This window comes from Biomphalaria glabrata, chromosome 1 (genome assembly GCF_947242115.1).
Source record: "Biomphalaria glabrata chromosome 1, xgBioGlab47.1, whole genome shotgun sequence".
Taxonomy (NCBI): Eukaryota; Metazoa; Mollusca; class Gastropoda; family Planorbidae; genus Biomphalaria; species Biomphalaria glabrata.
Window position 1 is genome coordinate 85,293,856 of NC_074711.1, and position 16,887 is coordinate 85,310,742.

A 16,887-nucleotide genomic window follows, 5' to 3' on the forward strand; every position below is an offset into this window, starting at 1 on the left:
CAGTGAGTGTTATGGTATCTTCAAATGGATACTGAAACCTAATGGTTCCCATATCATCAAACACTGGGTCAGGCTTGACAGTCATGTTTAAATAGTTCCGCACGACCACACCATCAAAGACTAGGTTCACTTGAAGCATGTCCTGTGGTGATTTGAACAACTCCTTGACATTTGGAATCTCACAGATGACATTAGATGGGTTGTGTTTGCAAGTCTGAGATAAGAGATAGTAAACATTTAATTTTCAAATGAGCATGTACATTTACAATATAAAACACAAATCTATTTAAATTTGACACGAGTTTAACTTTAATAATAAATACACAAAAAAAAGTACTATCAACTAACATTGCCCTATTGTCACAGTTAAAAAAATAGCATTATGTATAATTTGCGAAGTTTTTTTTTTAATTCACTATTTTTTACTTAGAATCATTTTTTTTAAATTTCATTCAGGTTTGTTTATCTACATGTTTTTTTTATGGTACTTCAGAGTTGAAGATTATTATATTCTAGCCCAAACTTCCCATAGGACAGATGTAGATGGTGGTGGTGGTGGTGGTGGTGGGGGGGGGGGGGGGTAAGCAACTGGTACCATCAAGACCACACAGGAAAAGTTTCATAAATTTTTACCTTATCACATTATAAATTATTTTTTAAGGCTTACCCCGACTGCCTCTTTGTTTGGATTTGACACATCCACAACTTTCAATAATGGAAACATAACACTCTGTAAGTTGTCACCATAGACAAAGACAGGAATACCAGCACTGAGAGTAGGTGAATGAAATAGCAATGAAAGCTTAAACAAAAATTGTAATTAAATAGTAATTATCTACTTATCTTATAAATTACAGGCATTCTTTGAAAAGAAAAGATAATAATGTCCTATACTTATTCATGTGTTTAACTAGTCCTCCATTTAAATAAGAGACTAAAACTCTAATAAGTCACTGGTTTTCCTGGCTGATTCAGGCAACCCATTCCATTCTCGAATGAAAGAAATGAAAGAGTACTTTTACAAATTAGTTCTAGAATGTGGAATCAGAAATATGCCTTTATCTTTGTGTATTTTATATATTTTTTTAGGTAGTGTTTCTTTTATGGTTCAGTGCTATCTATACTTGTCACAGTCCAGTTTTAGAACCTCTGTAACATGAAGTGACACTCAGTCAACTATTTTAATATTCCGTGCTGAGAACACGAGAATAAGTTTAAGGGACTCTAAAATAAGGGTCAATGTTAATCAGTTAGTGAAGAACTCCAGCAGAGAGTGGCTGTAATATAATTTTCTCTGCCTGTAATAAGTACGGTGACAAGTTTGAGCAAGTGTTAACTTAAGAGATTTCTTTGGACTTATATTTTCATTGATGTGATTACTTTGTCTACATGGCATAAGCAGCCAGTATTTATTGGTTTACATTTTGTGAAGGCTGAAGTTGCCAATATCTTTTGTGAACTATATTTTATATGTAATAAAATTCTTGTCTGCTACAAGAGCGTTTATTAATAATTCGGAATGTTTGTGCTTGGAGAGTTCAGTACGTTAGTGTTCTCACGCACCTGCAAATCTAGTGCGTATGAGAAAGTATTTAATTAAAGAACATTACAGCAATTCCAGAAGAGGTATCTACAACACCCGGACACATTCGCGTCATCACGCCTACAACCTGAATTAGGCAGTGACAATACTATATCTATTTTACTTTTTAGTCTTCTGTTTTGAAGTGTTTCTAAATTTAGTGATTTTACAACGGTGTTACTCAAGTGACGGGAATATTCTTTTATTATAAATCTCAAAGCCCTGTTTTGCATCTGTTGTAGTTTGTTTATGTTTTATAAATGGATGGTTCCCAAACAGAAAAGGCATATTCTTATATTGGTTTAATAAAAATTAAATAGCAATTAAGTTATATGTTGATGTTTATTTGTAAAAATGTTTTTTACTTAACACTAATGCTATTGTTTTTTTTTATTAAATAAGCAGTATGAATATGTAGCAACTATTGCAGCAACAGAAAATCTTGAAAATTTAATTTACATGCATCAATGTCATATCAACAGACACTCACCTCACAAAAGATTGAATGGCAGATATATTGCTTGGATAAATGACAGGGTTTTGTTTAAACAGGAATTTAATGTCAGAGTTGATCACACCACTGTCTTGCAGCCAACTAACTTTTACCATTGATGTTGTGATTGCTGTTTCATTGTTTTTAGATGTATTGAAAACTAGACGGTTGTCATTACTGGAAAAAAAAAATCATAAAAATGTTTTTAACAAAAAATAAGATGATACATCCCATTGGTATAAAAATCTAAAAACAATAAATGCTTAAAAGGTCTGTGAGTGTAGGTGTGTACCAGCAAGAGACTACACTTTTACTTACAAATAGACTTACAGAGAGTATAGTTTTATTTACACTGAGACTAAAGTTTTACTTAACAAAGACTACTAATTTACTTACACAGAGACTACTGTTTGAGGAATGTCGTCAATGGATACAAAGATGTTGCTGGTTTCATTGCCAAGAAGAAGTCCTTGAACAGTTACCAGAGTTCCACCAATGTCTGGTCCATAGGTGGGATTTAAAGAGAGTATCTTTGGTTTCTGGTGATGAAAAAAAAATTAAAATGAAAAAGTAGACAGGCCATTCTCATAAGCAGCAGATATATCGTCTCAATCTTCAGTAAACCATGGAGTTGCTGAGGGAGATTCTGGTTTTTCAAAATAAACCTTTTAATTTTTAATTAATCATTATGAGGCAACAGTATCAAACTTTAAAAACATATTTATGTTTATGTGTATGCTATTTACAATTTAGACAATAGATGTATCCAGTGCTTTTTTTATAACAAAATAGGTGTCGGTATTCGGTGATGGATTGAATAAGTTTTAACTACTAATAAATTAATAATAAATGTTAAAATACCAGAAAAGTAATAATTTTTTCCCCACATTGAAAAAGGTGCCGGCACGCCGTGCGTACAGTCACAAAAAAAGCTCTGGCTGTATCAATAAGTAAAAGGAACTAAATTTTCTGACAAATCTTTACAGCTACTTACACATTGCAAGTCAGTGATGACTCCACCTCTACAAGGACACTGTCCAGTCAGTCTGTTACAAACAGTGGAGTCACTTCCTACTGGGTTACAATTACACGGAGAACATCCTCTGGGATTAACAGCCTCAAGCCTGTAGTAATTAGCCTTGCAAGTATTACACTGTCGACCTAATTTACAAACAGGAGAAAAATATTTGACCACATTTAATTTGAAACAAAATGTTTTCATTTTATTAGCATAACATTTAATTGTGAAATGTCTCTTATGATTAAATGTTTCAATTAAAGTAAACTGTATAGAAAGATTAAATAAAGGAATCAGAAAAACAAAAATGTATGCTTATGAGTATGTTCCCCTTTCAGACCTTGCAATCTATAGGGCTGATGATGTAAAGCTCATTTACGCCTTTACTTTTCCCCAACCAAGGTCAGATACCCACTAGAGCTGGGTGAACTCAGAGACATCTTAAAGATCCAAAAATTAAGAATCCCAGTCTTCACCAAAATTCAAACCCAAGAACCCTGGTTCAGAAGCCAAGCATTTTACCACTCAGCCACAAGTGAGGACATAAGAGGTTTGGATCCTGACTTTAAAATGCACTGGATCAAAAAAGATCAAACTGCCATTGCATGTTTCCTACAAGTCTAGAGCAAGTGGCTTCCACAAGCTGCTAAATCAGGTCCAGTGCAAGGCTTCGTTGATCTACTAAACCATGTACAGAGCATGAGTTACTTAATCAAATCTTAGTAATTTGCAGATAAGCAGACCATGGGTGTAGATTGTGAGACAAATAAAATTTCAAAATGTGTATAGTTGCTGCCCTCCAGGAATTAATTGAATTCTAATAGAAGCCAGTGAATTATTCAAATATTTTAGTCAACAGCTTATAACATCACAATGTCTTACCCTCTACAAACATTTTACATTGGCACTGTCCTGATGTTTGATTACATGACAAGCTTTGATTAAGAGTTCCCAAGCTGCTACAGTTACAAGCCTTACATCCTGTTGGCTCAGCGATGCCATAATAATTTTCTAGGCACTGGCTACATGTTGCATTATTAGTGTTAGCTTTACAGCTGCATGCTCCAGTGATGTTACTGGGGAAAATATGGGAGAGTCAAGCATTCATTAGAAGAAAGGCATCATTTTTAGAAACAAAAAATCATCTATAGTTTGTAAAAACAATATTTCTATATCATTCTCTATTTTTAATAAGGGCATTTTATAGCATGAGTGTTAAATTATATTCCCTGATAAAAATTAAAAAAATGAGCCATTATCTTAGAGTTCCACTTTCAGACTTTGTTGTCTATGGGGCAGATGGTGTATAGATCATGTTTTTATGGGAGCAGATGGTGTAAAGATCATGTTTCTATTGTTGATGGTGTAAAGATCATGTTTCTATGGCTGATGGTGTAAAGATCATGTTTCTATGGTTTGATGGTGTAAAGATCATGTTTCTATGGCTGATGGTGTAAAGATCATGTTTCTATCTCTGAAGGTGTAAAGATCATGTTTCTATGGTTGATGGTGTAAAGATCATGTTTCTATGGTTGATGGTGTAAAGATCATGTTTCTATGGCTGATGGTGTAAAGATCATGTTTCTATGGTTGATGGTGTAAAGATCATGTTTTTATGGCTGATGAAGAATGAGTAATGTAACTATCACAAAAACAAATGACTTTGATTTAGAATTAGAATTGGATATACTCAGAAACACCCTAGGGATCTTTTAATGCACATTGGACTTTCTTTTGGCTGTCTCACTAGTCACAGGTACATACTCAGCCCACTGCCATTCCCCATCATCCTGCGGCAGGTTTGAACCATGAGGTAGATTATCTTCAGCTATAAGATGACATGATTAGATTTACTTTGCTATCATGTCAGTCACACAAGATGGATACTTAAAACTTACCTACATGAAGTAGAACCAATTTCACTACAAGCACATTTAGTGCAACCCAGAGCATTGGTACTAGTAAAGTTGTAAGTAAATGGTTTGCATGAGTCACACATAGAGCCTTCCACGTTAGCTTTGCAAAAGCATTGACCGTTTGACTGTAAAAGTAAAAAATAAGATATTAATTTGTATAACATTACATATTTGGTATTAATGTCAATATTTTAATATTTTCTAAACATTAGAAATAAAAATAGATAACCATAAAAGTTGGAATTTACTCATGCAGTAACTATATAATCTGCTATAAAGTTATTTGCTATTTTAAGAGCTAACTATCTAAATATTAAATGCTAAAATTTTATTTACAATTATGAAGATGTAATATATTAAATATATATACATGAGATATACATATTAGAAATGCATATTCTCAATTCTCATCATTCACACTGGCTATGCATTTTAAAAGAATAATATTTTCTTTAACCTAAAATATACAGAATAGTCTTAGGCCTCAATGTCATGGCTTAACTGTAATGGGATGGTAAGATGTTTCTCATCAACCCAAGTATTATATTAATCCAGAGCCAACGAGAAGATAAAGAAAAGTAGTCACAGTTGACTATAGACTTTGGCAATGGAAAAAAAAAGTGCTTTAAAATACTAATGGAAAGGCATAGGCATTTTACCATAGTATTAATTTTTTAATTTGGTTTTTATTAGGAGTATAGGTGTGTGTTTTTCTTAAAGATAATCTTGAGTTTTTGTATTTTTGACTTTGCATTCAATTATGATTTTATTCTTAATAAATTCAGACTAAATGATATCAGAATTGTTATCTTATATTATAAGGGGCATTTTTAAAGGAGCTCATTCATCAGTGATCTATCTTGCTTCATAGTCTATGTTTCATACTAGGTACAGGGTTGGCCTTTGATGATTGGAGGCCCAAGGCAAAGTGAATTAAGTGGCCTTAAATGAAATAGAAAATTTAAAAACAAACAGCAAAAATACAATAATGCAATTTATTCAAACTTAATGTACTTCAACAATAACATTGAGGACAAGTTTCTCAATTTTTTCTCTAAAAAATTTTTTTACAAGTCCTGTGAGAGGCCTCCACCAATCCAGAAAGCTGCCTAGTTTGCCTATGCCTACAAGGCCAGCCGTGGTAGATTATTACCAAAACATTAAAAACTATAATTATTAATTAAGAAGATTACTTCTTTGTTACCTGGTCACAAGGATTAGAAGAGTTGACCACACCATCAGAGTTACACTGGCACTTGCCAACACAACTAAACTGACCAGGACTGCGGAAGTATGAAGATACACAGGACTTGCAGTCATTGCCTTGTGTATTGGACTCTGACTTGCAGTTACAGACAAATTTGCCATTAACTTCAGAACATGAATCAGCATTACCATGACAATCACATCTGAAAAATAGCATTACTGATTATTGTATTAAATGAATGTGTTTCAAAATTAGAATGCAGCCTATTAGAATATAATCCTATCAATGTTTTTAATTCTCATACATCTGTTTCTGATCTTATCTTTCTCCCTCAGAAGCTACAGTCCCCAGACTTTTTCTGTGCATGGACAAAAGGTTTGGAACTTATTCCCCATTGATCTCAGACAGACAACATGCTACACTACATTCAAGAAGAACATTAAGACCTATCTGTTTAAAACTTTTTTAGATTAGTTTGTCATTTTAGCTCTCGTGTTTATGTTTGTAATGTTTCTAATATGTTTGTAGCACCTTGAGCCTACATTTTGTTTGTTAACAGTGCTTTATAAATAAAATTATTATTATTATTATTATTATTATATAAAACAGATGGTACTTCAAAAAGAAGATAATTATGTTCTATGCATTTCATGTGTCAATCTAGTCATTGATTTTCCTTGCTGATTTAGGCAACAAATTCCATTCTCTAATACTAATAGTACTAGGGGAAAAGGAGCACTTGTATGAATCTGTCCAAGCATGTGGAATAAGAAATGTGTTCCTGCCTTTGTGTCTTTCTTAGTATTTTATTATGTTTTATTTTTCTATTTGTAAATTATGGTTGAGTGTTTTAAGCACTATTGCAGCTTTACTTTTTATTCTTCTGTCCTGAAGTGTCTCTAAATTTAGTGATTTTACTAATGGTGCTCTTATTAAATGTGTTTGGTGACCGTTTCACAAATGAAAAAATTGGAAACAGGATAACAATAGTGATTGGGCCCCACATTGACATTCTGACCATTGTTAAAAGCACAAGATTACTATGTAGGGGCACTTCATAACAAGGAGAGGCAGATTAAAGAAAGCAATGGGAAGAGAAAATATAGGAGGAATGGATGTGCCTTTTGAAGAAAGACTCTATATTGGGCAAAAGACAGAAAGGAATAGACAGAGAGTTGAAAGATCATGTGTCATGCCTCAATGGTCCAACAGACTAAGGGACTCATGACAGAAAGTTTGTTAAGATTTTTTTAATGTGCCAAGAGTTATGTAATGCAGTGTTTTAAACAAAGTTTTTAAAAATATATACAGTATATCGTTCAACCTTAAATAAATCTAGGTGTAATAGGTCTGCACTATTCTATTAGTTTTGAAAATAAATTCTAAGCATATTTTATTGAAAAAACATATTTTAAACATCTTATTTAAATGTTTTAAATAATAAAACTATAGCATCATTCTTTTGAAAAGAAAAGAATTAACTAAGTAAGAGCAACTAAATTGTGCCATAAATTAAACCTACGTAAGCCAAAAGAAATAAAAAAGTAACAACAGCTGAAAGAAACACTCACCTTCCTGAAATCGTTAAATTAGTCAATATAAAGCTGCTGTTACTAGACAATGATCCACTCCATAGATCTATCTTTATTTCATCAGCTATCCTTAAGTTGTAATCATTGAAGGAAGAGTTACTTGCTAAATTAGATCTAAAAAAAAAATGAATATATAAAAGTATCTGAATTATGTTTAAAAATCTTTTTACACAATTTTTTGTTGATTTTCTACAGGATAAAACCTTAAAAAAAAAATGATTTTATCACAGTAATGGGTTTGGATGCAAAAAGAAAAAGAAGGATAGAGGAGAGGGAGAGAAGTGAGAGAGAAGTGAGAAAGACAAAAGAGAGAAAGAAAAGAGAGAGAAGAGAGGAATAGAAGAGAAGAGAGCAAGAAGAGAGGAGACTTTAAAAAGGGAATAAGATTTAAAAAATTTTATAACAGGTTTTAATACACATCAAAATTATAGTCTGTTTAAGAGACCAAATTAGTCAGTTAAGAGGGCCTGTATTTCTAAAAGCAAAATATCTTTTTGTGATTAATATATATAATAAACTGACAAATGGTCTTAAGTTCTAACTCAGCCCAAAATCATCCCTGTTGTTGACCTACTGGAAGTTTAGGCTGGGGATATAATAATCTTCATTTCTGAAGGAGTGTTTATAATAATAGAAACGAAAAACACATGTTAAAATGAGAATCCATACAACATTAGCAAACCCTTTCTAAAAAAATATAATGTGTTTAAAAATGTTACCACATGCTATGTTAAGTCATAATCATAAAATATAACTTTAAAAAATTTTTTTCATGTTTCGGATGTTCCTTCAGAAATGAAGGTAATCTACTTCCTCGTCCAAACTTCTCATAGGAGTACAGGGTAGGGTGGTAGCTGGCAGAATATGAACCCAGGCAACTATGCTTAATTGTGATGAACAGTAACGATTCAAAATACAAGATGAATGTAGGCAACTGTTTTAAGTCAACAAAGTAAATATTTACATATCTCTTCACACTGTGTAACTTACAGGACAAGATTGCAAACATTACTCAAACAGGTCATGACTTTGGGTTTGCCAGCAGTGGAATTGACACTAAATGTGACTTGTACAGTATGTGGAATGTCTTTAGAAAATGTTAAAGTCACGCCATCTATCTGTAAAACACACACAAATATTTTGAGTTTATTTTGGTCAAACTTATCATTAGTTTAAGACATAGAATACTCTATTATTAAAGTTCAGACAAATTAGTCCAAAAATTGATGCACAGTGCTGATGACAAAATGCCTCTTAGATATTGATGAACAAAACAAGTCTGTAGGTTCCATCTTTGGCTTCCCATTCTCTGACTAGTAGTCTACTGTCTGATGTGTTAACCCTTAAAGTGCTGAGCTGTTTTACAACGAGTGCATAAACAATGGAGGCTAAACTACCACACGCACATTAAGGGTTAATCATACTTCAAGCTCAAAAGGTGTGACAAATTTAATAATCAGACGGCCTAGTATACAAACAATTAGAATGACTTTTTAGGTTCAAGTAGGCCTACTCTACAGAGAAAGTCATTATTAAGTTAATAATACAAGAAAGTATTAAACGTTACAAACAAAATGCTGAAATTTCCTATTTTCAAAAGTTACCAGAAACTTTCCTGTCTTATCTTAGAGTCAATTATATGAATAATAATAATACCTTTTAAACCTTGTTATCTATTGGGCAGATGCTGTAAGGATCATCTGTTTCTGAGGCCCATGGTCAACAATGTGGTCAACACAATGACTGACTGTCTTTACTTTTTCCCAAGTAATGTCAAGTACCCATTAGAGTAGGGTGGACTCATAATTCAGAAATTCAAAATCCCAAACTTCATGTGGATTTGAACCCCAGACCCTTTAGCTTGGAAGCCAAGTATTTTATCACTCAGCCACCATTTCACATTTTTAATTTACATAATTTGCACATTTTTTTAAAAAGAAAAAGTCATTACCTGAAAGGTTGAATTGAATGCCAAGATCAAAGAATTGTTTGAATACCCAGAAGATGCCCATCTTCTGTCAGTGCGTGAATCTAAAATCAATTTGGCTGAATTGAACATAATAGTTCTGTTGAACCTTGGGTACGTACTATTTCCATTCACACACATATTTGGATCTGTGTCAGATTCATCCGTAAAATTTGGTGGGCACTGACATAGAAAGAACTCTACCATCACATCAGTGAGACCAGACCACAAGAAGAGTAGTTCACTAAAATAAAAGTTTAGAGCCCAATTTTCACATTGGAATCACCAAAAAGCTCAATTTAATTTGTAAATGTTTTAGTTTACAAAAATATTACTTTTAGAATTAATTTTTAAATGTTGAGAAAGCTCAGTTTTGAAATGTAGGCTTAGTATATACATTATGAAAATAATTTTTAAAAAGTAATGTAGGCAACTTACTTTTTGGTAAGTACATCTGAATAGTACTGAACATAGAATAGTTCAAAACTATTGTTTGGTTGAAGTACTGAAACAGAATGTGTTAAATATATTTGTTTATTTTTCTTTGGTTTTGGCTTCTTCATCAATAAATAGACCATCTACATTTTTCATCACAATATTGATTATGTGTTTCTAGATTTCTAAGGTTAAGCAAATAGATGCGAACAAGACAAAAAACAATACAACTCTGAGATATTGTAAATCAGGCTGAATCAGGCCCAAACTATTTTTAAGTGTAAAGTAATTTGCTTTTCAAAACCCATTCAAGGATGTCTGCATTGTCATGCAGTGTGCATGCTAGACTATTGCTCGGTTGTCTCAGTCTGAAGTTCATACCGTACCCTCTGATGTCCCACTGTGGTATGTATGGACAAGGAAAAAGATTATCTTATACTCTAAAGGAACATTTAAAACATGTAAAACATTTTATATCTTTGAAGATATAGAAGAGATTAGAAGTTTCAAGTACAATTGACTTTAGAGAAGTCAGGACAACTCAGGTTGCATGCATGTTATGGCATGTGCAAGTCAAGGGTTTATTGTGATGACAAAGATTTAAATATCAGACTGCTGTTGATAGGTTAGAATATTACTTTGTAAAAAAAGTTTAGTGAAATAAATTTATTGCTGATAATGTTAACATACCAAATGATTTTTTAAACTCAAAAACTATTTTATGGTTGAATTAACTAAACATCACAAAAAAATTTAAAAGCATAATAGCAATAGAAAAAACAAAATTTACCATCTTGTACATGCTCAATCTAATTCACTTTGCAATCAAATCTATAAAAACTGTAAACATTTACCATCTCTGCTTCCAACAAAGACATCTTCAAATTGAAAACTTCCATTAGAGTTGACCTTGATTTCTGTACTATTTGTAAAAATCCTAATTTTGTTATAAATCATCTGTTCAGAAAATGTTAATAAAAATAATTAGGCCATGTCTTCAAATCCTTAGATTAAGGAAGATTGCAGTATTTAATATCACTACAAGGACCTAGATGTGCATGAGATAAGATATTCTGTAGATCAAGGAAGATTGCAGTATTTCATGTCATTACGAAGACCTAGATGTGCATAAGATAAGATATTCTGTAGATCAAGGAAGATTGCAGTATTTCATGTCATTATGAAGACCTAGATGTGCATGAGATAAGATATTCTGTAGATCAAGGAAGATTGCAGTATTTCATGTCATTACAAAGACCTAGATGTGCATAAGATAAGATATTCTGTAGATCTAGGAAGATTGCAGTATTTCATGTCACTAAGAAGACCTAGACAAGCATTGCCTATTTTATCACATCTTATGCAGATAAAGTCATTGTGTGCCAAGGGGGGGATTTCAGTTCTAACACTTTTTGACAGACTTTGTCTTATCATATTGCAATAAGGATTTTTGAAATAGTGATTACACTTGCATATTTCAGAGGTTTCTTCAGAAATGAAGATTATTACATTACAGCCTAAACCTCCTGCAGGATGTCAGGGTTAGAAACTGGGACCATTACGATGACAATCAAATCACAATAACGGGGTGCCATATATTTAAATATTATTTTTTGTTTTTAAAAACATACAAATTTCAATATCATTTCTTTTAAAAAAAATATATTATATTTCTATTTATTAACATGTTAATTGTAGAAAAAATGTTTAAATATTAATTTTTCATCATTGTATACCAAACCCAAATGAAAATATGTAACCTACATAGATCTATGTTTAGCACAAGTCAACACCTCTGCAGTTTTTGTTTGTTCTGTGTTACAACACAGGACTGTGCCCTGCAATTCAGGTAATGCAAACCATAGCCTGAAGTGAGATAAGTCTAGTATGGAGTGACAACAGAATAAATTACCTGAAGTGACACCATGACCAAACTTCCTCCATAAGCTGTAAAACTTTGACATGTCTGGCCCAAGCAGAGTAAAGTTGTATTGACCACTCGCACATGAATAGGCTGACCATTAGTAGAAGTCATTTCAATTATGGAACTGAAATGAAATGTGAATAATAGGCCTACAGGACAACTTATTAGTCTAAGTTTTAAAAAAATGGGTTAATCTCAAGTAGATCTATATGAGAAAGCGTTACGACCACAGCTAATGCCCAGGCACTCATCTCATTTCCAAGAGATGATCCATAGTCGCTTCCTCGCGACTGAAGGAGGCCATCATTTGGGGATCTGGGGGGGGGGGAGGGCTTGACCTCTTTAAGGAGGCCCTGCATTTTGACATTCGACATCACGGCATATAAAAATGGCGTAGTATTTAATATATAATGTAAAAGAAAAATTTCGAACACTCATTTAGGAGACTCCCCCCCCCCCAACCATAGCTACGCCACTGCTGCAGGCTAATAAAGATTGGGACAATATGAAAAACAGGGCAAAAGTTTGTTTACTGCTGATTAAAAAGTATCATAGCCAAAACTTAATTGATGTCGCTCGGTCGTCTCGTTGGTCCTGAGAAGTTTGGACTAGGAAATAAATCTTCAACGCTGGAGGTACATCCGAAACATGAAAAACATTTTACAACGAACAAAATACACAATTATATCAGGCTAAAAGGTGGTCGGCGTAACAGAGGTGCTCCACTGAAACGCTTTAAAGACCAGCTTAGACGCCAAATAACTGACATAGATGAGAGCACCTAGTTGCAGGCGGCCTTGGAACGGGATAGCTGAAGATCACTTAAGAAGGTCGCGAAATACACATTTGAGACCAAAAAAAAAAAAATCCACTACTGAGGTCAGACGTAGACGGTGAATTCAGAATCCATAATTTGCATAGTTTCTTCCCCGAAGACAGGTTATTTCTCCCACACCCATTCTCAAATCAAGTTTTAACTTTCAAGAATTATTTATTGTACATAAAAAAAATAAAACACGAATCAATAAAAAAAATAAGAATATCGACTAAGGGAAATACATTTTCCACTATATATTGATCTATGTGCGAATTTATTTTCTTTAGATAAAATTTGTTTTTTTTTAAAGGATCTTATATTTTGCTTGTTTATGGATTTGAATCAATTTTATGAAAATCATCGATTGAGAAAACGAAACAATGTTCCAAATGAACATTAAATTGTACTTACCAATTTCGACAGTCTGCTACAAGCCAGAAAACCAAAGTGAAAACAGGGTCCACAGTTTTGTTTCTCTGAAAGTAACATGGCCGAGGGTCCACTACACTGCCATTGCCAACAAGGGCCAGTTCCCTTTTAGAATTCGTAAAAATTGTGGGGAGAGATCGGCTCTCGTTCTTCATAGTACACGCAGCAGATGTGTTGACCAGTGTCCAGTCATTCAGTGGAAATTCAACAGGTGGTAAAGAAGTTCGACCATTGCAGATCAGAGATTCGTAGCAGACGTTCTCGCTCAAGCATGACGTGCTATTGAAGCTGGGCCGACATCCAAAGTCGTTGCAGGAAGGCGATTCCCGTATTTGTCCACGGCTGGCTAACCTATCGATTTGACTTACTGGGAAAACGAAAGTTCCTTCGGAAAGAAAGCCATTGGACATTATGTGTAAGCAAATACAGGCCAACGAAGTGGTTAGCATCCAGGTCATGTTATCCATAAGTGATGTACAACAACACAGAATCAATTATCTTAGCCAGTCCTGTATTTCGCCACGCACTAAGTTTGCTTGAAGACAGTTGTAGGCGTGATCAGGTGATTTCATGCTGGACTATGGGATTAATATCAGCTCAGGTTTACTTCTGAAAGAGTAATTAACAAAATACGAATTAAGATAATAATATTTAGAACATAAAACATGCTAGATTATAACCAATTGGCGGGTGTAAGGATTAAATAGGCAAGAGATTTATCCTTATTCCGAATCCTTTAGGGAAAATCTCTTCTAAAGGTCTAAAGGAGTCTTGTCAATAAACTCATACCCAACAAAAATTTCATATTAGGTGTGGGATGTGTGGCCGAGAGGCTAAGTACGCTTGGCTTGGCTACCTATCAAAGGGGCTCATTTCTCAAGGTTCGACACCCGACTCTAGAGCAGAGTTATGTTTAGTGAAGGCAGCACGGAAAACCTTCGTCCACATACCCCCTCCCTTCAGTGGTCAGTAAACATGAGATTAGACCATAGCCTCTATAAAATCTATCTTTTAAGTAGATAATAATAATAATAACTTAATTATCCGTGAGGAAATTTTGTTTAACAATTGTGCGTTACAAAAAAAAAAAAAAGCATACATAATTTGAGCAAACAATTTGAAGGATATCCCACAAAATAGACGTTTTTTACCCCAGATTCTCATTTACATTGCATGCGAAATGTACAAAAGTAAATTATGTTTTGTTCTACGATTGAATTGGCAAAAGGAACAAAAGAGTTTATTTATGTTATAGTAATATAACTCGAGTTATAACCCAGCGAGCATTCTTGCCAACTGTTTGTAAGGACAATAGTTGTTGAAGGCACTATAGAGCACGGGCTATAGCTCATTGAATTTCTTAGAAGCCAGAAAGACGGGCTATACAGAATCTATTTATATTTCAAACGACCTCTTCTCTCTAAACACATCCAGTCCGTAGATTTTTCAATACACAGACAAAGCGTATTCTTTTCTACATTCAATTCTCAATGTTTGTGACATAATTTTAAATTTAGCATCACCGGACTACCATAGAGGGACGTTATATCATACATGTATATTTATTTTTTTTAGGCAAATAATAAGAACAGCAGAAATTATTATTACTCAAAGTGGAATTGTTGTGTATTGTTTAGACATTTGAGAGAAAGTTCCATGGTCATAATTAGTCTACAAGATTCACAAGTAAAAAAAAAAGTGGCCCAAAGTTGAATGAATGAATTGAATGAACCGTTTCTTGTCATGAAACTCAGTGGCGTAGCTAAGGATTTGGGAGTCGAGGGGGGCTGACCTGTTTAGTTTGACATTCGACATGACATGAGATTTATTAATATTTAATTAATGGAAAAACAAATTTCGGACACTCATTAGGGCCCCCCCCCCTCAAGTGGTGGCCCGAGGGAATTTTAAAATTTGGACACACACACACACACATACACCCTAGCTACGCCACTGATGAAACTACTGCAGATTTCCTTCGACCAACAGGATTGGAGAGCCTCTGTTGCGTGCAGCAACACGGGTTTAAACACAATGACAATAAAGTAAAAATTAAATTGCAAGAGCAAAGCAGTTTGTACTTTATTTGTGTGTTTTTGTTTTCCCCTTGGCTTTAAAAAGTTCGGCCCAGTTGAGAAGTAAATACTTCCGGTTCAAATGTATGTTACAATGACCCACGCTGTGTCGCTTGTTTCCACTAGTAAAAACGCGGAGTATACTAATGACAAAGGGAACGGGGGATAAGTGGATCAGAGGGATGTACGGGGTCAGGGTGGCTGCTCTGTAGGTGAGGAGTAGGTATTGAAGCAGCAGAGGGACAAAACTCCGCCACTGCTTGCAGGGCCGACCTTACGAATTGCGAGGCCTCCTCTTCTAATTTGTTTTTTGTTACAATAACAACTATTGCTATTAATTAAATCATTGTATCATCATTTATTATACAAAATGCGTGGGAAGCAGCTCAAACGCAATAGGAGTCAGTGGGTAAATAAAAAGTTGCGTCATTCGTATCATACACTAAATATGTTAACCCTTTAAGTCCTATATCTTTAAAGACCTTTGATAAGAGCCATGACGTATTGTGATATACTAATAGTAAATTGCGGGGCCCTGCCAAGCACGGGGCCCAATTTGCAACAATATGTCAAATCGGCCTAAGTCCAGCTCTGACTGCTTACCATACCCGAGGCGAGGTGGCTGAGCGGAAAAGCGCTTGGCTTCCCGGGTTCGAATCCTGGGGAAGACTGGGATTTTTAATTTCGGGATATTTGGGCTCCTCTGAGTCCACCCAGCTCTAATGGGCACCTGACGTTAGTTGGGAAAAGTAAAGCCGATTGGATGTTGTGCTGGCCACATGGCACCATCGTAAACCGTGGGCCACAGAAACAGATGACTTTTACATCATCTGCCCTATAGACCACAAGGTCTGAAAGGGGAACTTTATTGAACAAACGGTTCACCGCACAGCAGAGTTAAGTAACAACATGTTTTTCAAGCACATAATCCTGGGAGGGGCGTGGGGGAAGAGACATACTTAGCTTTCGTGGCTCTAACATTTTAGAAAAAAAAATAATACTAAAAATGTAGCGAAGAATTTTAATAATTAATTTATAAATCATTAATAAATCTTTTTATAACTTGTTGCACCTCTCAGCACTGTAGAATGAAGACAACATAAACCACACATATTAAAAAGCATGAACGATATATTTCAGGAAAAATTAAACACATTATAGGAGACATGAATGACATATTTACGAACTATATCAGTACTACGTAAAAACGGGAAGTTTTACTTTACTGTTTGGAGGAATCTCTTGGGAATTTTCAAACAGATAAGCAGAACAGCTTTACAAACTAGAATTCAAACGAAGCGAGTCACACATTCTAATGCATGTAAGGGTCCCATAGGTCAAGTTTAGAAATCTAAACGTCTGTAGGAATTCAAACTTATTTTGTGTGTGTGTGTGTGTAAGCGCGGTTGGTGAGTGATAAAGCTGACCCCGGG

At 34.3% G+C, this 16,887-nt stretch overlaps 1 protein-coding gene across 6 annotated transcripts in view; it reads right to left on the reverse strand.

Moving 5' to 3' along the window:
• The window catches only part of LOC106052215 (uncharacterized), a 40,640-nt gene that overhangs the window by 12,591 nt on the left and 11,162 nt on the right, over positions 1-16,887 (reverse strand). For all 6 annotated transcript variants that reach the window (XM_056018285.1, XM_056018282.1, XM_056018284.1 and 3 more), the window contains exons 2-16: positions 13,362-13,988; positions 12,122-12,257; positions 11,064-11,166; positions 10,213-10,279; positions 9,760-10,018; positions 8,799-8,926; positions 7,788-7,922; positions 6,214-6,418; positions 4,992-5,134; positions 3,976-4,169; positions 3,070-3,236; positions 2,472-2,614; positions 2,073-2,252; positions 668-770; positions 2-214 (exon numbers count right to left, since the gene is read on the reverse strand). In XM_056018285.1, coding sequence (XP_055874260.1) covers positions 2-214; positions 668-770; positions 2,073-2,252; positions 2,472-2,614; positions 3,070-3,236; positions 3,976-4,169; positions 4,992-5,134; positions 6,214-6,418; positions 7,788-7,922; positions 8,799-8,926; positions 9,760-10,018; positions 10,213-10,279; positions 11,064-11,166; positions 12,122-12,257; positions 13,362-13,846 — 2,661 coding nt within the window. In that variant the 5' untranslated portion in view covers positions 13,847-13,988. The remainder of the gene's footprint in view (position 1; positions 215-667; positions 771-2,072; positions 2,253-2,471; positions 2,615-3,069; positions 3,237-3,975; positions 4,170-4,991; positions 5,135-6,213; positions 6,419-7,787; positions 7,923-8,798; positions 8,927-9,759; positions 10,019-10,212; positions 10,280-11,063; positions 11,167-12,121; positions 12,258-13,361; positions 13,989-16,887) is intronic.